The 27,800-nt window shown below is 44.2% G+C and overlaps 1 protein-coding gene across 2 annotated transcripts; it reads left to right on the forward strand.

The window, feature by feature from the left end:
• The first annotated feature begins 331 nt into the window (after window positions 1–331).
• On the forward strand, window positions 332–27,800 carry LOC110490889 (calponin-3). 2 transcript variants are annotated; one of them, XM_090199062.1, is made up of 7 exons: window positions 332–775; window positions 21,251–21,372; window positions 22,050–22,116; window positions 23,281–23,418; window positions 25,382–25,498; window positions 26,049–26,195; window positions 26,940–27,800. In XM_090199062.1, exons 1-7 carry the CDS (start codon window positions 719–721, stop codon window positions 27,303–27,305), a joined length of 1,014 nt encoding a protein of 337 aa, XP_090055188.1. In that variant the 5' UTR covers window positions 332–718; the 3' UTR covers window positions 27,306–27,800. The 2 variants fall into 2 exon arrangements, with proteins under 2 accessions (XP_090055188.1, XP_090055189.1); XM_090199063.1 differs by lacking the exon at window positions 23,281–23,418 and having other exon boundaries at window positions 504–775.

A 27,800-nucleotide genomic window follows, 5' to 3' on the forward strand; every position in this document is an offset into this window, starting at 1 on the left:
TAAGAGGAACCTAGATCAGGTTGATCAATATAGGCTTATTGTCAATACAATATAGATCAGGTTGATCAATATAGGCTTATTATAGGGAATGTACATGTGTAATTTTAGTACCCTACAGATCAAACACATGTATTTTACCTTTATTTAACTAGGCAAGTCAGTTAAGAACAAATTCGTATTTACAATGATGGCCTAGGAACATAAATACATGTATAACTTACATATACTGTACATGTGTAACATATAGGCTATTGTGCTTCGATTGCTGTCCTTTTTTCCATTCTGAATAACTAAAATGTGTAGCCACAACATCATGTCAAACCACATGCTCAGTAATAATAGATAACATGTAGGATTGTTCTTGTTGAAACGAGGAGCATAAATCACTTCTATATAAATGCGCAGTAGTAGCAGCCTCCAACAATGATCAGAGGGCATGTATATTCAGCTCATTTGATTGGCTCTGAAGTGTTCCGTCAATAGTCTTGCGACATTTTTTCAACAAATAAAAAGTTGGTATTGAAGTGGAGACGTTTCGGTCCGACGGGACACTGCGGTACTCACACACCACCACATCTGCACGGATTTGAACTCCTCTTTCGGACTGACTGAACGGGACCCAGAAGTACGCTGTTCATTGAGTGTTACAAAGTAACCGAACGGAATCGTTTCAGCTACATTGTAGCAAGGAATATTGACTTTTAAATCTCGAACAAAGATGACTTCATTCAATAAGGGACCAGCCTACGGATTATCCGCAGAGGTGAAAAGCAAAGTGAGTAAGGAACCCGACCAGTAGTTAAATATTTAGTTTTGGGGTATTAATAACCACTTGGTTTATTATCGACGTTTTTGAACTAACCAGCTGAACCAACCCGGTCTGCTGCTGCGTGCTACAGCCAGGTCAGGATACAGGTAACGGTTCAACTCTGCTATATGAAAGCGCCGTCGTACATCGTGGAATTTAGTTTATTCGGCTGGATAGGTCTACTGGCAGATTTGAAAATATGAGTATTTGTTCCGAGACGAGGTTTATTCGAGGCTGATGCACAATTGTGGTTGATAGGCTACATAGAAACTTAAACTAAAAGTAGAAAATAGTTTGCCAGGAGTTTCTCTCACATCAATTTAGATAGGCAGGCCTAAATGTACGAAATATTTTAATAAAACCAATCACTGGAAGTGGCTTGAATGGAAGCCAAGTCAATTCATTGTTCGTAGCAGGGAGACATTAAGGAGTCAGTAACGTAGGGGGGCGATGGAGAGGCTATGCCCCCACATTTCAATTGGGCAACCAATGGGGAGAGATTATGACTTTCAATCAAATGTATTTATGAAGGCTTTCTTAGATCAGCTGATGTCTCAAAGTGCTGTACAGAAACCCAGCCTAAAACCCCAAACAGCAAGCAATGCAGGTGTAGAAGCACGGTGGCTAGGAAAAACTCCCTAGAAAGCCCAGAACCTAGGAAGAAACCTAGAGAGGAACCAGGCTATGAGGGGTGGCCTGTCCTCTCCTGGCTGTGCCGGGTGGAGATTATAACAGAACATGGCCAAGATGTTCAAACGTTCATAGATGACAAGCAGGGTCAGATAATAATAATCACAGTGGTTGTAGAGGGTGCAACAGGTCAGCAGCTCAGGAGTAAATGTCAGTTGGCTTTTCATAGCCGATCATTTAGAGTATCTCTACCACTCCTGCTGTCTCTAGAGAGTTGAAAACAGCAGGTCTGGGACAGGTAGCACGTCCGGTGAACAGGTCAGGGTTCCATAGCCGCAGGCAGAACAGTTGAAACTGGAGCAGCAGCACGGCCAGGTGGACTGGGGACAGCAAGGAGTCATCAGGCCAGGTAGTCCTGAGGCATGGTCCTAGGGCTCAGGTCCTCCGAGAGAGAGAAAGAGAGAATTAGAGAGAGTATACTTAAATTCACGCAGGACACCGGATAAGACAGGAGAAATACTCCAGATATAACTTTCCATTGTAACACTGTATATTATTAGACCTTTAAATCAGTGAGGAACACAGACTGAGACCAGGGTCTCTTTTACAGCTGGGTCCTGACCAAGGTCTCTTTTACATCTGGGTCATGACCAAGGTCTCTTTTACAGTTGGGCCCTGACCAAGGTCTCTTTTACAGTTGGGCCCTGACCAAGGTCTCTTTTACATCTGGGTCATGACCAAGGTCTCTTTTACAATTGGGCCCTGACCAAGGTCTCTTTTACAGTTGGGCCCTGACCAAGGTCTCTTTTACAGCTGGGCCCTGACCAAGGTCTCTTTTACAGTTGGGCCCTGACCAAGGTCTCTTTTACAGTTGGGCCCTGACCAAGGTCTCTTTTACAGCTGGGCCCTGACCAAGGTCTCTTTTACAGTTTGGCCCTGACCAAGGTCTCTTTTACAGTTGGGCCCTGACCAAGGTCTCTTTTACAGCTGGGCCCTGACCAAGGTCTCGTTTACAGCTGGGCCCTGACCAAGGTCTCTTTTACAGCTGGGCCCTGACCAAGGTCTCTTTTACAGCTGGGCCCTGACCAAGGTCTCTTTTACAGCTGGGCCCTGACCAAGGTCTCTTTTAAAGTTGGGCCCTGACCAAGGTCTCTTTTACAGTTGGGCCCTGACCAAGGTCTCTTTTACAGCTGGGCCCTGACCAAGGTCTCTTTTACAGCTGGGCCCTGACCAAGGTCTCTTTTAAAGTTGGGCCCTGACCAAGGTCTCTTTTACAGTTGGGCCCTGACCAAGGTCTCTTTTACAGCTGGGCCCTGACCAAGGTCTCTTTTACAGTTGGGCCCTGACCAACGTCTCTTTTACAGTTTTGCCCTGACCAAGGTCTCTTTTACAGCTGGGCCCTGACCAAGGTCTCTTTTACAGCTGGGCCCTGACCAAGGTCTCTTTTACAGTTGGGCCCTGACCAAGGTCTCTTTTACAGTTGGGCCCTGACCAAGGTCTCTTTTACAGCTGGGCCCTGACCAAGGTCTCTTTTACAGCTGGGCCCTGACCAAGGTCTCTTTTACAGCTGGGCCCTGATCAAGGTCTCTTTTACAGCTGGGCCCTGACCAAGGTCTCTTTTACAGCTGGGCCCTGACCAAGGTCTCGTTTACAGCTGGGCCCTGACCAAGGTCTCTTTTACAGCTGGGCCCTGACCAAGGTCTCTTTTACAGCTGGACCCTGACCAAGGTCTCTTTTACAGCTGGGCCCTGACCAAGGTCTCTTTTACAGCTGGGCCCTGACCAAGGTCTCTTTTACAGTTGGGCCCTGACCAAGGTCTCTTTTACAGTTGGGCCCTGACCAAGGTCTCTTTTACAGTTGGGCCCTGACCAAGGTCTCTTTTACAGTTGGGCCCTGACCAACGTCTCTTTTACAGTTTTGCCCTGACCAAGGTCTCTTTTACAGCTGGGCCCTGACCAAGGTCTCTTTTACAGCTGGGCCCTGACCAAGGTCTCTTTTACAGTTGGGCCCTGACCAAGGTCTCTTTTACAGTTGGGCCCTGACCAAGGTCTCTTTTACAGCTGGGCCCTGACCAAGGTCTCTTTTACAGCTGGTCCCTGACCAAGGTCTCTTTTACAGCTGGGCCCTGACCAAGGTCTCTTTTACAGCTGGGCCCTGACCAAGGTCTCTTTTACAGTTGGGCCCTGACCAAGGTCTATTTTACAGCTGGGCCCTGACCAAGGTCTCTTTTACAGCTGGGCCCTGACCAATGTCTCTTTTACAGCTGGGCCCTGACCAAGGTCTCTTTTACAGCTGGGCCCTGACCAAGGTCTCTTTTACAGCTGGGCCCTGACCAAGGTCTCTTTTACAGCTGGACCCTGACCAAGGTCTCTTTTACAGCTGGGCCCTGACCAAGGTCTCTTTTACAGCTGGGCCCTGACCAAGGTCTCTTTTACAGCTGGGCCCTGACCAAGGTCTCTTTTACAGCTGGGCCCAGCGTACACATGTTAACACATACAGTTTAGGTACAATAATTAATAAACTAAACAAGACAAACTTAAACGATCACAGATAACACACACAAATAATTTTAATTAACAAATAATAATAAATACGGCATATTTAATTTAAATACAACAGATTTCATTTACACATAAGTTGTTCTACTAACAACACAAGAACTTGCATTACCCGAAACAATTAACTGTACAGCTGTCAGTCAGATGTTGGAATAGGTTCATTCATGTCAATTTAACAAAAACGTATTATTGTTTAAAGCCACACTCCTGAATGTGTTTCAATGACAGCCCATAGAAGTGAGAGAAATGTTCAAGTTGTGTAGATGGAGTTATGGATCCAGGCACTTACAGTGCACGAGAGATCACAATGGTAGTTTTTATACACATTTTACCACAACAACAAAAACTAAATATTGAGGTTATTAACCAACCTTACATTCTGTCCTACATTCAAGGCTAGACAGTTAAGGTAAACCTAGGTATACTCAATGGGTATGTAATTAGTTGAAATGACTTATTGAACAGTTGGAAATAATGTGGATTGTATAAATTGGCTGTCTGGATACTGTCAAGCTGTGCTCGGGAGAAACGATCAGCGTACTAGGAAATCATTAGAGGAATTCATAGGCTCATAGAACACTGGTCTCCTAGGCTACCAAGAGTTGCCTCTCTCTCTGTAGGAAATGACTCCCATCGAAAACAGGCAGTCAAGGCCGGAGGAGATAGCCGACTAACACGTTAAACATGGGCCTATGTGAAACTGTCTCATGTTTACAGTTTATGTCTGCCCACTCTCTGTTTGCTTTGATAGCACTGGTGCCAACAGCAAGCAAACCAAGCGTTCTCTCCAGATAAAAGATCAGCAGACTGTCACGGTCTACTTCCTGTTGGCCAATGATGAGAATATCAGGTTAAAAGAGAGAAGACAAGGGGCACTTTTCAACAAAGCTGAAGGAATTTATTGACCAGGACAATGACTTGTGAACAACACAGTATCTGGGATACTGGAAGTGTGTTGTCAGTTAGCAGAAAGCTGATAATCGACAGTGTTGTTGGAGTAGCTTTTTATAATTTTTATTTTTTTTGAATTTTTACCCTTTTTTCTCCCCAATTTTGTGGTATCCAATTGTTTTAGTAGCTAGCTACTATCTTGTCTCATCGCTACAACTCCCGTACGGGCTCGGGAATAGACGAAGGTTGAATGTCATGCGTCCTCCGATACACAACCCAACTAAGCCGCACTGCTTAACACAGCGTGCATCCAACCCAGAAGCCAGCCGCACCAATGTGTCGGAGGCCCGAGCACCTGGCAACCTTGATTAGCGCGCACTGCGCCCGGCCCGCCACAGGAGTCGCTGGTGCACGATGAGACAAGGACATCCCTACCGACCAAGCCCTCCCTAACCCGGACGACACTAGAACCCAGGGACTCTGATGGCACAGCTGGCGCTGCAGTACAGCGCCCTTAACCACTGCGCCACCCTTGTTGAAGTAGCTTTTAAGTGACATATTTCGATGTCGACTTTTGACACACTGAGTCAGTAGTTTGTCAAACGTCAGCAGATGTCAATGTCTCAAGCTCTGACTGAATACAGAACAGAAGCTGGAGGAACCAGCATGCTATTAATGAATCTGTTGTAACAATAACCTGTTCTCTCTCTCTCTCTCTCTCTCTCTCTCTCTCTCTCTCTCTCTCTCTCTCTCTCTCTCTCTCTCTCTCTCTCTCTCTCTCTCTCTCTCTCTCTCTCTCTCTCTCTCTCTCTATTCTGTTGGACCATGAGTTTTGTCCTTTTGAGAAGTCTCTCTATTGGAAGATGGGATATTATGAGAACAGATTGACTGAGCTGTGGTTCCAGACAGGGTAAAAAATCCTGTGTCTCAAACCATCTCTCTCTCTCTCTGTTTGTCCTGCCTTAATGAGACCAGACCATCTCATTCCTCAAAGGCCCAGTGCAGACAAATATGTCCTGTGTGTTTAATATTCATTTACACACCGAGGTTGGAATAATACTGTGAAAATGATGATAATGACCTTTTAGTGTAAGAGCTATTTGAAAAGACTGTCTGAAATCTCTGCCTCTTTTGTCCTGCCTGGTGACGTCACCAGCCGGTAAATGAGTTAATAGGCCAATGAGAAAGAGTGTTCCAAACCTCTGCCAATAACAGCTCGTTTTCAGTTTCCCCTCCCCCTCAGACCAGTCCTAGCAAAGTTCTTGCTTGAGAAATGACTCTTTGCTAAGAAAAAATAAGTTTTGTTTTCAATTAAAATGGCCAAAAATAATCACAGTAAGGTATTTTATTTTTACCCAGAAATGATTTGATATTGAGATAAAAAGATTTTTTAAAAAACGTCTGTATTGGCCCTTTTATTAACTACTTAGTGGCCCCTGTTTATGTTTGCGGCGGTATGACAAGCTTTTGGGTGAGGTAATCTTCTAAACCTCGACTGAAATCAGATGAGCGAGAGTATTTCAACCAACGCCGGGCTGGCCCAGCCGGGAAAACATTTTAAATGGAAATATCGTGTGCTTTCCGGTATATTCCAGGGTGGCTGCCAACACCGGCTTTAGTTGAGAGCTGCTTGTGTTAATATACAGTGGATTCTGACGGCTGGAAATGAAAAGCAGCTTGGTTTTCTTATGTACATACGTGTTAATCTTGAAAGATGACCAGCATCTGTCAATCAACTACACACACACACACACACACACACACACACACACACACACACACACACACACACACACACACACACACACACACACACACACACACACACACACACACACACACACACACACACACACACACACACACACACACACACACACACACACACAGAGAGAGAGAGAAAGTGGCGCAGCGGTCTAAGGCACTGCATCTCAGTACATAGAGGCATTACTATAGTCCCTGGTTCAAATCCAGGCTGTGTCACATCTGGATGTGATTGGGAGTTGGCCCAGCGTAGATGGGGTTAGGCTGTCATTGTAAATAAGAATTTGTTCTTAACTGACTTGCCTAGTTAAACATGGACACACTTGAATTAAGAAGAAACGGCATAGAAAAAAAACTGCATTTTTGTAACTGTCGTTGTGTTCAAAGTTACTTTCCCTCAGCTCATTTTCTTTATCTAGTCCTTCAAATCATCATGTCAATCATTAGTAATCAAACAACCCTGAAGTGCTGTCCAGTGGGTCACCACAACTCTCCGGGGGTTGAAGTGTGGACCAAATGTCTGACGGGTGTTTCCTTGATCTTACTTCTCAAGTGTTTTAAAAATAGAACAGGAATTCCCTCTGGAGCCTTGGAACACATGAACACACTGTTACATATTGTCTACAGCAGTTGGAGGGAACTTCAAGATGAACTATTTATCCAGTTCTCGAGGACACTGCTCTTGTTAAGGGTAAAGCTTTCCCCTAATCTGGTGCTTTCAACGTGAAAGAGAGAGTTGTCATTGAGGCCAGAAGGAGTTTGGTCACCAGCGGACACCAACCAGTCTTCGAGGCATTCCGAGTCGAACACCAAACATTTCTGTAGAAAAGCCAACTCTAATTGCATGCGCTATCTTTTGTTTTGTTTTTGTGCTGAGCTGTTTGGCGATAGGTGTACTAGATACAGAAACCCTGTTCACTGGGTAGGCAAAGTGTTCCTGTTTCGAACTATTTAATTTAGCCTGAAAAGACTAATTCCGCCTACCCAGTGGACCAAGAGGTCTGTGGATAAATCCTGTGTGGCTACTACACCGGCCAATCAGATGGCTCCAGTCACTGTGCCTATAGCTTGCTTCCAAGAGCCTGGTCACTGCCAAGTTTGATACTAGCCTACGTGAGATTTTATAACTTTTATCAAACCCCGATCAGAGAGAGAGAGACTGGGAAAGAATACAGCAAAGAGCTGCTGTTTTTCAAGTTCAAGTTTTTATTCACCGGTTTCATTCATCTCTATTAGAAAATTAGAAAATGTGCTTCTCCCTCCTTCCACTCGCAATGCAGCTGCAATGAATGAGTAGCCAAGTCGATCGATAGCGTCTATTTTAATATTGAGGAGTTTCTCACGTTCTCTGTTCGTAGGAACAACCATGAATTTGTGCATGAGGCAGATGTGTTTGTGATTCGATTCGAGTGTCCCCTCTCTAGTCCGTCCTCACCGGAGGGGAGAGCAGGGACCGTGAGAGGCAGATGTGTTTGTGATTCGATTCGAGTGTCCCCTCTCTAGTCCATCTCACCGGAGGGGAGAGCAGGGACCGTGAGAGGCAGATGTGGTTGTGATTCGATTCGAGTGTCCCCTCTCTAGTCCGTCCTCACCGGAGGGGAGAGCAGGGACCGTGAGAGGCAGATGTGTTTGTGATTCGATTCGAGTGTCCCCTCTCTAGTCCATCTCACCGGAGGGGAGAGCAGGGACCGTGAGAGGCAGATGTGGTTGTGATTCGATTCGAGTGTCCCCTCTCTAGTCAGTGTATCCGGAGGGGAGAGCAGGGACCGTGAGAGGCAGACCCTGTGCTGCCCCCTCCCTCCATTGAGACCAATGCCGTATTCAAAACAATTGGAAACTCTGAAATCTCAGACTTCTGACTTCAGTGCGTTCAATACAACTGGGAACTCTGAAGAAAAACGAAATTCGACTGCGAAAAATAATTTTTCAATGGTCATCCAACTCGGAATTCAAAGTCGTAAACTCTGGCATCTTTCTAGAAGCTCTGACTTTTCGACCTGAAGATCACTGATGCCGTGATTTGACCTCGTTTCCCCCCACTGAGTTCACCGTTCTCTTGAAGCCATCATGCCCATCAGAACCATCCAGTAAAATGAAAAAGCAAATTATTTAAATTTATGCTCCACTGTGCCTCGCAACTGCTACACCAACTGATCTATTCTGTTATCAAAGCTTGAGTTTTGAAATACAATCTGGTCTGAGAAGAACAATATTGGCAGGCCAGGCATGTAGCCAATATACTGTGGTAATGTATTAGACCTACTGCGCAAACCTTATTCCTACAGAACTGTTTTTATCCCACAAGAATCTAAACTCTGTCTAGCTATATGGGATTGTTTTAAGAAGGTCATACCAAGGATCACTTAGTGCCCAGTCCATTACTGGGACCAAGCTTCCTGCCATCCAGGACCCATATACTAGGCAGTGTCAGAGGAAGGCCCCAAAAAATAGTCAAAGACTCCAGTCACCCAAGTCATAGGCTGTTCTCTCTGCTACCGCACGGCAAGCGGTACTGGAGCAAGTCCAGGACCAAAAGGCTCCTTAACAGCTTCTACCCCCAAGCCATTAGACTGCAGAACAATTAATCAAATGGCCACATGAACTATGTACAACTATGTACACCACCTTTGTTTTTACACTACTGCTACTCGTTGGTTATTATCTAACCACTAGGAGGTAGGTAGCCTAGTGGTTAGCGCGTTGGACTTATAACCGAAAGGTTGCAAGATCGAATCCCCACAGGTTGAGCCCTATCTGAGCATGTGCTCTGCACAGGTTGAGAGAGGTCGAGAGAGAGCTGGGCTGGGGTGTTCCCATTCTATTTCCCTCCCTGCATTGGTTCAGGCTGGATCTCCCTTTCACAGTGAGATTCTGATTCCTTGTGTTGTCATATTAAGCCCAGTGATGCTGTTTTGGGGTGAATGGGAAGTGAGCCCTTTTCCTGAACCATTGTTCAGCTTTTTTTTTAACTTTCAGATTCCAGTCCAGCAAGATAAATAGTGGGGTTTTCACCAAACTTGACTTGTTCAACTTGGATGAGTCTTTGGGGAAGGATGCTATTATCTTGTGCACGTATGTTTTCGTGATAACACTATTGTCCATTACAACAAGTTAAAGACTCGATGGAAAATGACTGACTCTGGTGGGCTTTTTTTGTCAGGGCAGGGAACATACCAGTATTGCAATATATATGTTTTTTTAAATGGGAAAAACAAAAGTAAACACAAAGCAGACCAAACACGTTGGTCCTTTAAAAACCCGCTGTGCTTATAGCTTGTGAAAATAGTGTGTTGACTCAGGATGATAAATGTTGTTTCTTTTCCAACATTAAGGCTGTTTTCCAAAAGAAGTTAAATCCTCTTCCTGTTTTAGTTTCCTTTTAGTTTTAATTGAACTTTTACTACGATGCTTGTATCGTCCCAGCTCTACTTTTTGGTATGAAAAACTTGGTTATGCAGTAGATTTGGCCTTGTGTGCCTAAATGTGAGGTTATTTTACGTCCGTGCTTGGTTTCATTTCAGCTTTAGGAAAGTATTCAGACCCCTTGACGTTTTCCACATTTTGTTACATTACAGCATTTTTCTAAAAATGGATTTAAAAAAAAAAAATCCTTATCTACACACAATACCGCATAATGATAAAGTAAAACAGGTTTTTAGAAATGTTTGCTAATTTATAATAATTAAACAAATGGAAATATTACATTTACATAAGTATTCAGAGCCTTTACTCAGTACTTTGTTGAAGCACCTTTGGCAGCCTCGAGTCTTCTTGGGTATGGGTCTACAAGCTTGACACACCTGTATTTGGGGAATTTCTCCCGATCTTCTCTGCAGATCCTCTCAAGCTCTGTTTGGTTGGATGTGGAGCGTCGCTGCACAGATATTTTCAGGTCTCTCCAGAGATGTTTGATTGGGTTCAAGTCCAGGCTCTGTTTGGTTGGATGTGGAGCGTTGCTGCACAGATATTTTCAGGTCTCTCCAGAGATGTTTGATTGGGTTCAAGTCCAGGCTCTGGACATACAGAGACATGTCCTGAAGCCACCCCTGCGTTGTCTTAGCTGTGTGCTTAGGGTCATTGTCCTGTTGGAAGGCAAACCTTTTCTCTGGAGCAGGTTTTCATCAAGGATCACTCTGTACTTTGTTCCTTTCATCTTTGCCTCGATCCTGACTATTCTCCCAGTCCCTGCCACTGAAAGACATCCCCACAGCATGATGCTGCCACCACCTTGCTTCACCATAGTGATGGTGCCAGGTTTCTTCCAGAGGTGACGCTTGGCATTCAGGCCAAAAGAGTTCAGTCTTGGTTCCATCAGGCCAGAGAATCTTGTTTCTCATTGTCTGATAGTCTTTAAGTGCCTTTTGGGAAACTCCAAATGGGCTGTCATGTGCCTTTTCCTGAGGAGTGGCTTCCGTCTGGCCACTCTACCATAAAGGCCTGATCGGTGGAGTGCTGCAGAGAATGGTTGTCCTTCTGGAAGGTTCTCCCATCTCCACAGAGGAACTCTAGCGCTCTGTCAGAGGGACAATCGGGTTCTTGGTCACCTCCCTGACCAAGGCCCTTCTCCCCCAATTGTTCAGTTTGGCCGGGCGGCCAGCTCTAGGATGAGTCTTGGTGGTTCCAAACTTCTATTTAAGAATGATGGAGGACATTTTTTGGGGGTACCCTTCCCCAGATCTGTGGCTCGACACAATCCTGTCTCTCCATCTATTTTGTGAAATGCCTCCTGCAGCAAAGCACCCCCACAACATGATGCTGCCACCCCTTGCTTCACTGTTGGGATGGTGCAAGCCTCCCCCTTTTTCCTCCAAACATAACGATGGTCTTTATGGCCAAAACAGTTCTATTTTTGTTTCATCAGACCAGAGGACATTTCTCCAGAAAGTACGATCTTTGTCACCATGTGCAGTTGCAAACTGTAGTCTGGCTTTTTCATGGCGGTTTTGGAGCAGTGACTTCTTCTTTGCTGAGCAGCCTTTCTGGTTATGTTGATATAGGACTTGTTTTACTGTGGATATAGATACTTCTGTACCTGTTTCCTCCAGCATCTTCACAAGGTCCTTTGCTGTTGTTCTGGGATTGATTTGCACTTTTCGCATCAAAGTACGTTCATCTCTAGGAGACAGAACGTGTCTCCTTCCTGAGGGGTATTACGGCTGCGTGGTCCCATGTTGTTTATACTTGCGTACTATTGTTTGTACAGATGAACGTGGTACCTTCAGGCGTTTGGAAATTGCTCCCAAGGATGAACCAGATTTGTGGAGGTCTGCAATCTTTTTTCTGAGGTCTTGGCTGATTTGTTTTGATTTTCCCATGATGTCAAGCAAAGAGGCACTGAGTTTGAAGGTAGGCCTTGAAATACATCCACAGGTACACCTCCAATTGACTCAAATGATGTCAATTAGCCTATCAGAAGCTTCTGAAGCCATGACATAATTTTCTGGAATTTTCCAAGCTGTTTAAAGACACAGTCAACTTAGTGTATGTAAACTTCTGACCCCCTGGAATTGTGATACAGTGAATTATAAGTGAAATAAACTGTCTGTAAACAATTGTTGGAAAAATGACTTGTGTCCTGCACAAAGTAGATGTCCTAACCGACTTTCCAAAACTATAGTTTGTTAACAAGACATTTGTGGAGTGGTTGAAAAACAAGTTTTAATGACTCCAACCTAAGTGTATGTAAACTTCTAACTTCAATTGTGTATAAACATTTCTAGTTCACTTCACATTTCTACCACATCCAATCTATTCACATTATGCTGAATGTTTTCAGAGCTAACGGATAGTGGTTAAATATGAATGAAAACCAGCTGGACAGTACTTGGTCATGTGTGTGATTTGAACAAATGGTTAATCAAGTGGGAGTCATTCTGGTCAACGAATGTTCTGGTTTCATTCTATCGGTGAAGCTCCCGGTTAGAGATGACCTCAATTATATAAGATATTGTATAAATGGGAACGGTCACTTAATTGTAAGAAACTTTATGAATTGACTAGAACGTGTTAATTCAAAAGAGAGTAACAACTGGATACTGATTTAAACAGCAATTGCCTCGACAGTGGTGTATCTATCCTACATTGAATTGATCGTGTTGCACTTCTTAGGCATTCTGTACCTCAAAATCTTCTCCTTCCAGATGTTTCTGCAGTGTCATCGGGAAATGCTTGGGCTACAGAGTTGGGGGTGGTGAGGAGGGGTTCCTGGCAGCATTCCTAGAGAAGGACTGCTGTGCTGAGAGAGAGTGAGAGAACTGAAGAAGAAAACAACATCTCTCCTCTAATCTTCCCTGATTTCTCTCTGAGGAGGCTCAGTGTGTATTCTGGTGATGGTAGGATGTCTAGCTGCAATCAGTCAGTGGCACAAAAAGCCTCAAATGAATTCCTGTAAATGACAGTGTGCTCTCAAGCTGTTCAGAAAGAAGGGACAAGTTCCTTCCACTTCCTCCCAGTCTTTTCATTGAGCCAGAGCACCACTCATGTCCTCTTACGAGATGGGGGGGGGGCATTTGAAGATTTGCCCTTTTGTCTGTTATTAAGTTGAGAGCAGGGCCTCATTTTCTGACATCATATTTCAGAGGGAAATGGACACACACACACACTCACCAATTGCTTCAGAGAGGGCTCGTTTTTCTGTTGACTGCTTTGACATCCCAGCTGACAGGCTTTCGTGTGTGTGTGGTGTGGTGTGGTGTGGGGGGGGGGGGGGGGTTGCTACAAGTTTACGGGCTTTTAGTGTCACAGAGTGGTCCTGAAAAGCTGTCGTTTACCTCACTGTTTTTATTAGCAGCCGGTCAGTAGAACGCTTGGTTTGCATTGCTGGCCTGTAAAGTGAGGGGAAAAAGTATTTGATCCCCTGCTGATTTTGTACGTTTGTCCACTGACAAAGAATTGATCAGTCTATAATTTTAATGGTAGGTTTACTTGAACAGTGAGAGACAAAATAACAACAGGGAATGCACAGGGAATAAACTGCGTTTAAGCTGTTCATTGTGGAGGAACAATGTGTAAAAAAAAGAGTGGAGGTCAGATGTCTCTTTCCTCTGTGACTCGATCATAAAGAGGAGTCTGTCTGTCTGACTGACTCAGTGTGGATGACTAGTGTCTGTGATGTGCTCGTTGAAAGGCCATGTTTATAGGACATAGGCCAATGTTGAAGTGCTGTTTACAGTGGACTCTGAGCTGTTTATAATGGACTGTGAGCTAATGGGTGACTGCAACTGCTCAGCTGACAGTACCATATAAAGAACGGTTAAATTTACCCCTTTGTTTGACATTGTACAAAAGTCCTGGAAAATCTCCATGGCATTATTCAATCCAATTGTGGGTCATTTACTGAACAGTACTTACTCATTGACACTGAAGTACTGTACATTACAGCACAGAAACACTAGTGGCAGAACAAATATTTTTTTTCTCCCCCATGTAGGCCTACCATTTTTAGCAGATCCTGTACATCTGTTTACACAAATGAGATTGTGTGTCAGTGTATATGCTACGGTGTGTGTTTGGCTGCTTGTCATTTAAGGATGGAGCATGGTAAACACTCCAGGGAGCCAGTGGGGATGTGTTCAAGCCCTTAACTTATCGTCTTCAGTGTGTGTACACAAGTGTGTGAGAAAGAGCGGAAGCAGCTGGAGAAGAAGAAGAGCATGCAGCTGTAATTGGCTTCGCATTCACTTCCTCTGATGGCTTCTATCCATGATGTCAGTAACATTCACTTCCTCTGATGGCTACTATCCACGATGTCAATAGCATCATTTATAGGGCACAGGGAATAAACAACGTTTAGCAGTAAATCTGCACAGGGAATAAACAACATTTATCAGAGGGATTGCTACTATCCATAATGTCAATAGCATCACTTCCTCTGATGGCTACTATCCATAATGTCAATAGCATCACTTCCTCTGATGGCTTCTATCAATAATATCAATAGCATCACTTCCTCTGATGGCTACTATCCATAATGTCAATAGCATCACTTCCTCTGATGGCTTCTATCCACGATGTCAATAGCATCACTTCCTCTGATGGCTACTATCCATGATGTCAATAGCATCACTTCCTCTGATGGCTACTATCCATAATGTCAATAGCATCACTTCCTCTGATGGCTTCTATCCATGATGTCAATAGCATCACTTCCTCTGATGGCTACTATCCACGATGTCAATAGCATCACTTCCTCTGATGGCTACTATCCATGATGTCAATAGCATCACTTCCTCTGATGGCTACTATCCATGATGTCAATAGCATCACTTCCTCTGATGGCTACTATCCATGATGTCAATAGCATCACTTCCTCTGATGGCTTCTATCCATGATGTCAATAGCATCACTTCCTCTGATGGCTACTATCCATGATGTCAATAGCATCACTTCCTCTGATGGCTACTATCCATGACCATGATGTCAATAGCATCACTTCCTCTGATGGCTACTATCCACGATGTCAATAGCATCACTTCCTCTGATGGCTACTATCCACGATGTCAATAGCATCACTTCCTCTGATGGCTACTATCCATAATGTCAATAGCATCACTTCCTCTGATGGCTTCTATCCATGATGTCAATAGCATCACTTCCTCTGATGGCTACTATCCATGATGTCAATAGCATCACTTCCTCTGATGGCTACTATCCATGATGTCAATAGCATCACTTCCTCTGATGGCTACTATCCATGATGTCAATAGCATCACTTCCTCTGATGGCTACTATCCATGACCATGATGTCAATAGCATCACTTCCTCTGATGGCTTCTATCCATGATGTCAATAGCATCACTTCCTCTGATGGCTACTATCCATGATGTCAATAGCATCACTTCCTCTGATGGCTACTATCCATGACCATGATGTCAATAGCATCACTTCCTCTGATGGCTACTATCCACAATGTCAATAGCATCACTTCCTCTGATGGCTTCTATCCATGATGTCAATAGCATCACTTCCTCTGATGGCTACTATCCATGATGTCAATAGCATCACTTCCTCTGATGGCTTCTATCCATGATGTCAATAGCATCACTTCCTCTGATGGCTTCTATCCATGATGTCAATAGCATCACTTCCTCTGATGGCTTCTATCCATGATGTCAATAGCATCACTTCCTCTGATGGCTACTATCCATGATGTCAATAGCATCACTTCCTCTGATGGCTACTATCCATGATGTCAATAGCATCACTTCCTCTGATGGCTTCTATCCATGATGTCAATAGCATCACTTCCTGGTATTATACAAATGTTCCATCCCGCGTAACACCATATTTCCCACCAAAACCAGAAGTGTCATTCAAAAGCATATAAATATGATGATTTGATTAGAGTTTTTATCAGCATGAAGATTCAAAGCTGGTGCTACCTGAGCCTAATGAGACATATATTAAATACATTTAACGAGCCCTACATTAACCACATTTAATGAGCCCTACATTAACCACATTTAATGAGCCCTACATTAACCACATTTAATGAGCCCTACATTAACCACATTTAATGAGCCCTACGTTAACCACATTTAATGAGCCCTACGTTAACAACATTTAATGAGCCCTACATTAACCACATTTAATGAGCCCTACATTAACCACATTTAATGAGCCCTACGTTAACAACATTTAATGAGCTCTACGTTAACAACATTTAATGAGCCCTATGTTAACCACATTTAATGAGCCCTACATTAACAACATTTAATGACCCCTACGTTAACAACATTTAATGAGCCCTACATTAACCACATTTAATGACCCCTACGTTAACAACATTTAATGAGCCCTACGTTAACAACATTTAATGAGCCCTACGTTAACAACATTTAATGAGCCCTACGTTAACAACATTTAATGAGCCCTACGTTAACAACATTTTAATCAGCTCTACGTTAACATTTTAATGAGCCCTATGTTAACACCATTTTAATGAGCCCTATGTTAACACCATTTTAATGAGCCCTACGTTAACACCATTTTAATGAGCCCTATGTTAACACCATTTTAATGAGCCCTATGTTAACACCATTTTAATGAGCCCTACGTTAACAACATTGAATGAGCCCTACGTTAACAACATTTAATGAGCCCTACGTTAACAACATTTAATGAGCCCTACGTTAACCACATTTAATGGGCCCTACGTTAGCAACATTTAATGGGCCCTACGTTAGCAATATTCAATTGGCTCAACGTTAACAACATGTAATGGGCCCAAACCCAAATGATTGTTCGTTGACCAATACATATGTGATATAAAAGCCCATTGATGTAGCTAGCTATAAGCTCTCTTGGGTAAATAAATGAAACTAGCTCCAGCAGGCTAATCTTTTGGGAGTGCGAACTGTAATACTGTACTGTATTATACTGTATTATAAGGACTGGAGTTAGGCACCTCGTTCAAACCATGATGAAGCAGAGGAGAACATGTGTTCCTGGTGCAGCTCATGCGACCTACAAAGTTACACGTACAGGCTAGTTAGATTGATTGACATTTTTAAATATAATTGGGCCTATTTGCATAATTAGTAGGCTGACGCATATATACCTTTCATAATATTTCCCCTAATGTTATTAGCCTGCCTCCTCTCTCTCTCTCTCTAATGTTGCTTCATTTCTTCCTCGCTTTCAACAGTTAAATGAAATACATTTCGTTGTCCTATTCATCATTCTAATGACATCCTTGAATAATATAGGACTAGAATTAGATGCAGAAGGCTTGTCACTTGTCTTCATGAAGATCGAATGGTTATCGGTCTGAATCAATAACTGCTATTAGGTGTACCACATTCACTCTTCTTTCAATCTACCCCTGAGTTCAATAGGCTGCTGTAATTAACATTCAGCAAACAAGAGCTTGCGTCCCTCTTCTAATAGTCTACTGACATAACAAATGCTAATAAAATAAAGTCCAGCAAGCTATTCTAGTCTAGTTTTTCCTTGCATGGGACTACAAGAGCTAAGGAGCATTTTGTTTTAACGGAGAGAGGCCAGTGGAGCACAGGTCTGTCCGTGTTGCACAAGAGGCAGAGGCTGTAACTTAGATGAGTGATATCCATAACCCATCATTCATTAGATAAATAAAAGGCTAATAATGTATTTTAATATATTACCTGAAAGAGGCAGGCTAGGGCATTTATACATCAATCTAGAACAGGAGTATCTATTTTGGATGCAATTTGAATGGTTGATGGAGAAAGAGAAACTGCGAGGGAGTCCCCTGATTTAAAGCAAAGATATTCGAGTGATAGGCTGTTTTAAAACTCTGCAGCTGCAATTTAAAAATAATAATCTTTACAATTAAAAAACAAGGTGACCCCTGAAAGCCAGATGGGAGATGGGTAAATTAGACGTGCATTCAGTCTTTATATTACTGGAGCGTAGTTCATGCTGCAGAAGATGTAGGTCTACCTCGCTGTAGAGAAAGCCAGATGGGAGATGGGTATATTACTGTAGAATAGGCCATGCTGCAGAAGATGTAGGTCTACCTCGCTGTAGAGAAAGCCAGATGGGAGATGGGTATATTACTGTAGCATAGACCATGCTGCAGAAGATGTAGGCCTACCTGGCTGTAGAGAAAGCCAGATGGAGATGGGTAAATTAGTGCATTCAGTCTTTATATTACTGTAGCGTAGGCCATGCTGCAGAAGATGTAGGTCTACCTGGCTGTAGAGAAAGCCAGATGGAGATGGGTAAATTAGTGCATTCGGTCTTTATGTTACTGGAGCGTAGGCTGCTGCAGAAGATGTAGGTCTACCTGGCTGTAGAGAAAGCCAGATGGAGATGGGTATATTACTGTAGCATAGGCCATGCTGCAGAAGATGTAGGTCTACCTCGCTGTAGAGAAAGCCAGATTTAGACATTTCATATAATAATTTAGCGGTTTCTCTCAGTTATTTATCCCGTGAAAAGGGAGTGGTTTAGGGTGGTAGATCTCGGTAACCAGAATCCCTCCATTCAACCCTAATCACGTCCTCTCAGAGCTGTGTGCTGATGTCTGAAGCTGGGAGAACACACTGTCCTTACAGCATCAGGCCACACAATGAAACGACCAGTGTCGTATCGTATCCTGATACTGGAAATAGCTTAGGACTAATACACTCCAGGAAAAGATAGATCAGACCAGTCAATAAATGCCTTGATTTTTCAGTCAACAGCTTCTCTTTTGTTCTCAGTATAAATAATGTGCTTGCATAATGGGTTATTTAACTGTCAGAATTATCTCCCCTATGAATTGCATTTGAAGTAGAATCATAAATTACGTTTATCTATTTTATTTTTCTCACACTGACTTTATTGAAGCCAAGATGTAAATCTGAAAGCATTTTACGGCGTGATTCACCACAACCCCGAGGACCTTGTTTGCTCTTAGAACCTTGTTGTGTCCAATCCACATCACATGAATCAGTCTGCTAAATGTCTGGTTGGCAAAACAACATGTCAACGTTTGAGCTTTAAACCTCCAGTCTACCCCTCCACCAGATGACTTACCTCACAGCTCAATGCTCACACTGCTGAAGGCTGAATATAACAGTGTAACGATGTGCGCTGTGAGTCGGGGAGCAAGTTCAGGGAGTGTTTTAATAAATAAATGGAACATAATCCAAAACAAGAAACAGCACACAGACATGAAACAGAAACAACGACGCCTAGGGAAGGAACCAGGGAAGTGATGGAGTCCAGGTGAGTCTGATGACGCGCAAGTGTGCGTAACGATGGTGACAGGTGTGCGCCATAACGAGCAAGCCTGGCCGGAGAGGGAGCACATGTGACAAACAGATGGCACCCTATTCCTTTTATAGTGCACTACTTTTAACCAGAGGCCTATGGTCCATTTAGTGCACTACTTTTAACCAGAGGCCTATGGTCCATTTAGTGCACTACTTTTAACCAGAGGCCTATGGTCCATTTAGTGCACTACTTTTAACCAGAGGCCTATGGTCCATTTAGTGCACTACTTTTAACCAGAGGCCTATGGTCCATTTAGTGCACTACTTTTAACCAGAGGCCTATGGTCCATTTAGTGCACTACTTTTAACCAGAGGCCTATGGTCCATTTAGTGCACTACTTTTAACCAGAGGCCTATGGTCCATTTAGTGCACTACTTTTAACCAGAGGCCTATGGTCCATTTAGTGCACTACTTTTAACCAGAGGCCTATGGTCCATTTAGTGCACTACTTTTAACCAGAGGCCTATGGTCCATTTAGTGCACTACTTTTAACCAGAGGCCTATGGTCCATTTAGTGCACTACTTTTAACCAGAGGCCTATGGTCCATTTAGTGCACTACTTTTAACCAGAGGCCTATGGTCCATTTAGTGCACTACTTTTAACCAGAGGCCTATGGTCCATTTAGTGCACTACTTTTAACCAGAGGCCTATGGTCCATTTAGTGCACTACTTTTAACCAGAGGCCTATGGTCCATTTAGTGCACTACTTTTTTTTAAACGTTTTTTTTATTTTTTACCCTTTTTTTCTCCCCAATTTCGTGGTATGAAATTGTTTAGTAGCTACTATCTTGTCTCATCGCTACAACTCCCGTACGGGCTCGGGAGAGACGAAGGTTGAAAGTCATGCATCCTCCGATACACAACCCAACCAAGCCGCACTGCTTCTTAACACAGCGCGCCTCCAACCCGGAAGCCAGCCGCACCAACGTGTCGGAGGAAACACCGTGCACCTGGCAACCTTGGTTAGCGTGCACTGTGCCCGGCCCGCCACAGGAGTCGCTGGTGCGCGATGAGACAAGGACATCCCTACCGGCCAACCCCTCCCTAACCCGGACGACGCTAGGCCAATTTTGCGTCGCCCCACGGACCTCCCGGTCGCGGCCGGTTACGACAGAGCCTGGGCACGAACCCAGAGTATAGGCCTCTTGTTAAAAGTAGTGCACTAAATGGACCATAGGCCTCTGGTTAAAAGTAGTGCACTAAATGGACCATAGGCCTCTGGTTAAAAGTAGTGCACTAAATGGCCCATAGGCCTCTGGTTAAAAGAAGTGCACTAAATGGGGAATAGAGTGCCATTTGGGACAAATCCGTAATCTCTGCCCCTGACAGCACCGTAACAGCCTGGCTAGCTGACATCTGAAGTGTACAGATTCTTCTCCAAGGGGAAAAACGGTGTTCTAATATAAAGTAGATTATGGAAACACACCATGCAAACCTGTCGCGTGATATTTCCCTCCCGTAGCTGATTCGGTGAGTGTTTGCATGTCCTGCGTTCGTTCGTTGTTGTGATCTGACACGTGTGTGAATAGAGAGAAACTGGTGATTATGTAACACGTGGACCTCTCTGCTGGGTTTATTGCTGTGAGATGTGATTTTTTTGTCTGAGTTCCTTAGTTCAAAGCAGCTTGAGACATTTTCACATCTCTTAACCCTGTCAAATTATGAAATACAACTATCGGAAGGATATATTTAATGAGACAGTTGATGACAGTTTTTAAAGGGGAAGGTGTTGTTACTAAGATACCCGTCTCATGTGACCGACCTGAACATAGTATCTGGCCAGGACATGAGGGATATGGCTTTAAGTTCCAAGATTACAAAGATAGTAACTTTTACTAAGACACTGACTGTTCTCAGATCGCAGGGAAATATGACATGCAAAAGGAGGAGGAGCTTCGGTTCTGGATCGAGGAAGTGACGGGGATGGCCATAGGAGAGAACTTCCAGAAGGGTCTGAAGGACGGAATCATCCTGGGAGAGTAAGTGTGTGTGTGTGTGTGTGTGTGTGTGTGTGTGTGTGTGTGTGTGTGTGTTTCTGAGCTGATACTGACAGAGGATTGACGTGTGTGTGTGTGTGTGTGTGTGTGTGTGTGTTTCTGAGCTGATACTGACAGAGGATTGACGTGTGTGTGTGTGTGTGTGTGTGTGTGTGCGTGTGTTGTGTGTGTGTTGTGATCTGTAGCTGATGTTTGCTGGGTGGAAACACTGACATTGATTTTTACATGAGTAATCAATCACACTCCTGTCACTGTCCACAGATTGATTAGCATCTGGTCTATTTCCCATTCCAGTGGAAAACATATTTGATACACATGTCCATACACATACATATTGTCCTCCCCAAGATTCACTTGTTAAAACTACTATCAGTTTGTCGTAAGATGTCATTTTTACATTGAACATGTGTGCTTTAATGAACATGAGCACTTTAATAATGAACATGAGTACTTTAATAATGAACATGAGTACTTTAATAATGAACATGAGTACTTTAATGAACATGAGTGCTTTAATAATGAACATGAGTGCTTTAATGAACATGAGTGCTTTAATAATGAACATGAGTACTTTAATGAACATGAGTGCTTTAATGAACATTAGTACTTTAATGAACATTAGTACTTTAATGAATGACTCCTTCACTCCTTTCCCCCAGATTGATAAACAAACTGCAGCCCGGCTCGATAAAGAAAATTAACCACTCACAACTGAACTGGCACAAGGTAGGCTAATGCTCTGAACTGGCACGAGGTAGGCTAATGCTCTGAACTGGCACGAGGTAGGCTAATGCTCTGAACTGGCACGAGGTAGGCTAATGCTCTGAACTGGCACAAGGTAGGCTAATGCTCTGAACTGGCACAAGGTAGGCTAATGCTCTGAACTGGCACGAGGTAGGCTAATGCTCTGAACTGGCACGAGGTAGGCTAATGCTCTGAACTGGCACGAGGTAGGCTAATGCTCTGAACTGGCACAAGGTAGGCTAATGCTCTGAACTGGCACAAGGTAGGCTAATGCTCTGAACTGGCACGAGGTAGGCTAATGCTCTGAACTGGCAGAAGGTAGGCTCATGCTCTGAACTGGCAGAAGGTAGGCTAGTGTTCTGAACTGGCAGAAGGTAGGCTCATGTTCTGAACTGGCAGGCTCATGTCTTCGCCAAACGTTACCTCAGTGTATGGTGTTGTTCACACCCTTCCATAATAATATGAACACTTTTCCCAAGAAAGCACAGAAGCCATAGAGTGGCTGTTCACGTCATTAAACACCATTTAAGACCTGTTACAATGTCCTGCCTGGAGAATAAGTGGATTCATTCATTAAGCCTTCCCCTGTCTCGCTTTCTCGCTCTCTCGCTCTGTCTCTCTCTCTTTCTCTCTCTGTCTGTCTCTCTCTTTCTCTCTGTCTGTCTCTCTCTTTCTCTCTCTGTCTGTCTCTCTTCCTCTCTCTGTCTGTCTCTCTTCCTCTCTCTGTCTGTCTCTCTTCCTCTCTCTGTCTGTCTGTCTCTCTTTCTCTCTCTCTGTCTGTCTCTCTTTCTCTCTCTCTGTCTGTCTCCCTTTCTCTCTCTGTCTCTCTCTCTGTCTCTCTCTCTTTCTCTTTCTCTCTCTGTCTGTCTCTCTCTCTCTCTCTCTGTGTCTGTCTCTCTCTTTCTCTCTCCGTCTGTCTCTCTTTCTCTCAACACCTTTAATGAGTTATTACTTTCGGATATTTTTCCCTAAGCCCCTTCCCATCCCTGCTATGCCCCTCCCCACCCCCTCTGTGTTCTGGGGCCTGTTCAGGAGGATGTAACATCGCAGAACATTCAGATATGGTTTAGTGTAGAAGGGATTGTCTTGTCAGATAGAATAGGGAATAGTACCAGCTCTGTTACCCATGTTGTTGTGTTCCCCCAGCTTGAGAACCTTGGCAACTTCATCAAAGCCATCCTGGCCTATGGCATGAAGCCTAATGACATCTTTGAGGCCAACGACCTGTTTGAGAACGGCAACATGACCCAAGTCCAGAGCACATTGCTCTCCCTGGCCAGCATGGTGAGGGGGGTGGGGAGGATGGACTTTCCTACATGTTTTCTGTGATAATACTTTTTAGTTTTTTAAAACATACAAGAAGACATGTTATGGTAATTAGTGTATACTGGGACAGCTACAGTAAACTGTTACCAAGACATTCTGATGGGGTTCCTTCTCTGCTGACAGCTACAGTAAACTGTTACCAAGACATTCTGATGGGGTTCCTTCTCTGCTGACAGCTACAGTAAACTGTTACCAAGACATTCTGATGGGGTTCCTTCTCTGCTGACAGCTACAGTAAACTGTTACCAAGACATTCTGATGGGGTTCCTTCTCTGCTGACAGCTACAGTAAACTGTTACCAAGACATTCTGATGGGGTTCCTTCTCTGCTGACAGCTACAGTAAACTGTTACCAAGACATTCTGATGGGGTTCCTTCTCTGCTGACAGCTACAGTAAACTGTTACCAAGACATTCTGATGGGGTTCCTTCTCTGCTGACAGCTACAGTAAACTGTTACCAAGACATTCTGATGGGGTTCCTTCTCTGCTGACAGCTACTGTAAAGTGTTACCAATACATTCTGATGGGGTTCCTTCTCTGCTGACAGCTACAGTAAACTGTTACCAATACATTCTGATGGGGTTCCTTCTCTGCTGACAGCTACTGTAAAGTGTTACCAAAACATTCTGATGGGGTTCCTTCTCTGCTGACAGCTACTGTAAAGTGTTACCAATACATTCTGATGGGGTTCCTTCTCTGCTGACAGCTACTGTAAACTGTTACCAAGACATTCTGATGGGGTTCCTTCTCTGCTGACAGCTACAGTAAACTGTTACCAAGACATTCTGATGAGGTTCCTTCTCTGCTGACAGCTACTGTAAAGTGTTACCAATACATTCTGATGGGGTTCCTTCTCTGCTGACAGCTACTGTAAAGTGTTACCAAGACATTCTGATGGGGTTCCTTCTCTGCTGACAGCTACAGTAAAGTGTTACCAAAACATTCTGATGGGGTTCCTTCTCTGCTGACAGCTACTGTAAAGTGTTACCAATACATTCTGATGGGGTTCCTTCTCTGCTGACAGCTACTGTAAACTGTTATCAAGACATTCTGACGGGGTTCCTTCTCTGCTGACAGCTACAGTAAACTGTTACCAAGACATTCTGATGGGGTTCCTTCTCTGCTGACAGCTACAGTAAACTGTTACCAAGACATTCTGATGAGGTTCCTTCTCTGCTGACAGCTACTGTAAAGTGTTACCAATACATTCTGATGGGGTTCCTTCTCTGCTGACAGCTACTGTAAAGTGTTACCAAGACATTCTGATGGGGTTCCTTCTCTGCTGACAGCTACAGTAAACTGTTACCAAGACATTCTGATGGGGTTCCTTCTCTGCTGACAGCTACAGTAAACTGTTACCAAGACATTCTGATGGGGTTCCTTCTCTGCTGACAGCTACAGTAAAGTGTTAGCAAAACATTCTGATGGGGTTCCTTCTCTGCTGACAGCTACAGTAAAGTGTTACCAATACATTCTGATGGGGTTCCTTCTCTGCTGACAGCTACTGTAAACTGTTACCAATACTTTCTGATGGGGTTCCTTCTCTGCTGACAGCTACAGTAAACTCTTACCAATACATTCTGACGGGGTTCCTTCTCTGCTGACAGCTACAGTAAACTCTTACCAATACATTCTGATGGGGTTCCTTCTCTGCTGACAGCTACAGTCAAGTGTTACCAATACATTCTGATGGGGTTCCTTCTCTGCTGACAGCTACAGTAAACTGTTACCAAGACATTCTGATGGGGTTCCTTCTCTGCTGACAGCTACAGTAAACTGTTACCAAGACATTCTGATGGGGTTCCTTCTCTGCTGACAGCTACTGTAAACTGTTACCAATACATTCTGATGGGGTTCCTTCTCTCCAAGAGTCTTGTAGCATCAATATACAGTATTTCCACATTCTTATCTCATTCCATAGGCAAAGACCAAAGGCATTCACACATCGTGTGACATTGGTGTAAAATACGCAGACAAACAGAAACGCCATTTTGATGACAAGAAGATCAAGGCTGGACAGTGTGTCATCGGACTGCAGGTAGGACATGCTGGGGATGATGTGTGATAGGTTGTTCTGTTACTGGATGTGACGATACAATACAATGTGTCAGTTTTGTTCATTGTTGTACCTTTCAGTATTTTGCCAGTGGAAATAATCCCGATAATAGAATGTTTATATGTAGCTTATTTTAGTGATTCTTCAAATGTAATACATGCACAATCGCTCTGTAATGGAGGTCAGATACCTGTAGTGGAGGTCAGATACCTGTAATGGAGGTCAGACACCTGTAATGGAGGTCAGATACCTGTAATGGAGGTCAGACACCTGTAATGGAGGTCAGACACCTGTAATGGAGGTCAGACACCTGTAATGGAGGTCAGAGGTCAGATACCTGTAATGGAGGTCAGACACCTGTAATGGAGGTCAGATACCTGTAATGGAGGTCAGACACCTGTAATGGAGGTCAGACACCTGTAATGGAGGTCAGACACCTGTAATGGAGGTCAGAGGTCAGATACCTGTAATTGAGGTCAGACACCTGTAATAGGCCTATTCAGCTAATGGTTCTATGTTCCTGCGTGTTTAGATGGGGACCAACAAGTGTGCAAGCCAGGCTGGTATGACAGCGTACGGGACCAGGAGACATCTTTACGACCCAAAGACCCAGACAGACAAGCCTTACGATCAGACCACCATCAGTCTGCAGATGGGCACCAACAAAGGAGCCAGCCAGGTAAAGCCAATGATGTATTTTAACACTACCCGTATGTCTACGGGTGGAACCCACACAGTTGCTTTTACAGTGGTCCACTTCCCCTTTTGAAACCATGATGGGACCTATGTAATGGAAGGAACTACCCAGCAAGTGCCAATCTCAAATGAGTTGGGGGAATGTAACAGGGAGTTGGGGGAATGTAACAGGGAGTTGGGGGAATGTAACAGGGAGCCGGGGGAATGTAACAAGGAGTTGGGGGAATGTAACCGGGAGTTGGGGGAATGTAACAGGGAGTTGGGGGAATGTAACAGGGAGTTGGGGGAATGTAACAGGGAGTTGGGGGAATGTAACCGGGAGTTGGGGGAATGTAACCGGGAGTTGGGGGAATGTAACCGGGAGTTGGGGGAATGTAACAGGGAGTTGGGGGAATATAACAGAGAGTTGGGGGAATGTAACAGAGAGTTGGGGGAATGTAACAGAGAGTTGGGGGAATGTAACAGAGAGTTGGGGGAATGTAACAGAGAGTTGGGGGAATTTAACAGGGAGTTGGGGGAATGTAACAGATAGCCGGGGGAATGTAACAGAGAGTTAGGGGAGTCTAGATATACTTTGCACATCACCATAATCACATTGTTGATATACATAATACTCATTGTTGTCTTGAAGAAGACCATCCAGGTCAATATTCCTGCCTTATAACTGTTTTCTTGGAAATCTCCTAAATGTGTCCCTGTCCTCGCGTCTTCTCCACTCCTCTCCTAGGCCGGTATGTCCTGCCCGGGAACACGTCGTGACATCTTCGACAATAAGCAGGTGCAGCAAGTGGACAACTCCACCATATCCTTGCAGATGGGCACCAACAAGGCAGCGTCCCAGAAGGGCATGAGCGCATATGGCCTGGGACGCCAGGTGTACGACCCCAAGTACTGCGGCTCGCCCACCGAGCCTGTCATTCATGCCGACGGGAGCCTGGGCACCAACTGCTCAGAGATCAGCGACAGTGACTATCAGGCTGAGGAGTTCCTCCACGAGGGAGAGGGGGAGGAGTACCCAGTGGCTTATCATGAAGAGGACGACTACAGCGACGTGGCCCACTACAACGAGGTCGAGCAGGGCATCGACTATTAGGGCTGTCCCCTCAGGGCCATCCGGCACTAGCCTGGTCCCAGATCTGTCTGTGCCGCCAGGCTAATCCGGCTCCACCATAACAGCCGCTAGACGGAACAGTTAAACCGTGTATTTTAGCCACGACAAACAGATCCAGTCTTTTTCCTCGGTAGCCTTATTTTTATTGCTGTTTTTAAATTGAAGCATAAGAGAGGAAATGTTGCCTTGAGTTCATTACTTCTTCACCTCCTGCCAACTCCTCTTCCATTATGAGCAGCAGTGGTTTCAGTCAGTTAAAGCATGTCATGTCCTGAGATCCAGTGTTTAGGGTGGGGCGATATTAGGATTGAGAACATTCCTTCTAAATCGACTGTTACATTATGAGGTATGGAACATTGTGGACGTAAATGTTGTATCATCTGCAGCCATTTCATGTTTTTTTATCCCCAGACATGCTTTACTCATTGACTCATCCCTTTAAAGGAATTCACACAATTAAAATTAAAATGTTCACCA

Source organism: Oncorhynchus mykiss, chromosome 15 (assembly GCF_057628025.1).
Source record: "Oncorhynchus mykiss isolate SJ-2025 chromosome 15, ASM5762802v1, whole genome shotgun sequence".
Lineage (NCBI taxonomy): Eukaryota > Metazoa > Chordata > Actinopteri > Salmoniformes > Salmonidae > Oncorhynchus > Oncorhynchus mykiss.

Excerpts from the sequence above, each read along its gene's own strand:
- LOC110490889 (XM_090199062.1), top strand. The coding sequence starts at position 719 with ATGACTTCATTCAATAAGGGACCAGCCTACGGATTATCCGCAGAGGTG. Across the intron at positions 21,373-22,049 it reads GACGGAATCATCCTGGGAGA|ATTGATAAACAAACTGCAGC; the intron begins GTAAGTGTGTGT and ends CCTTTCCCCCAG. Across the intron at positions 22,117-23,280 it reads CACAACTGAACTGGCACAAG|CTTGAGAACCTTGGCAACTT; the intron begins GTAGGCTAATGC and ends GTGTTCCCCCAG.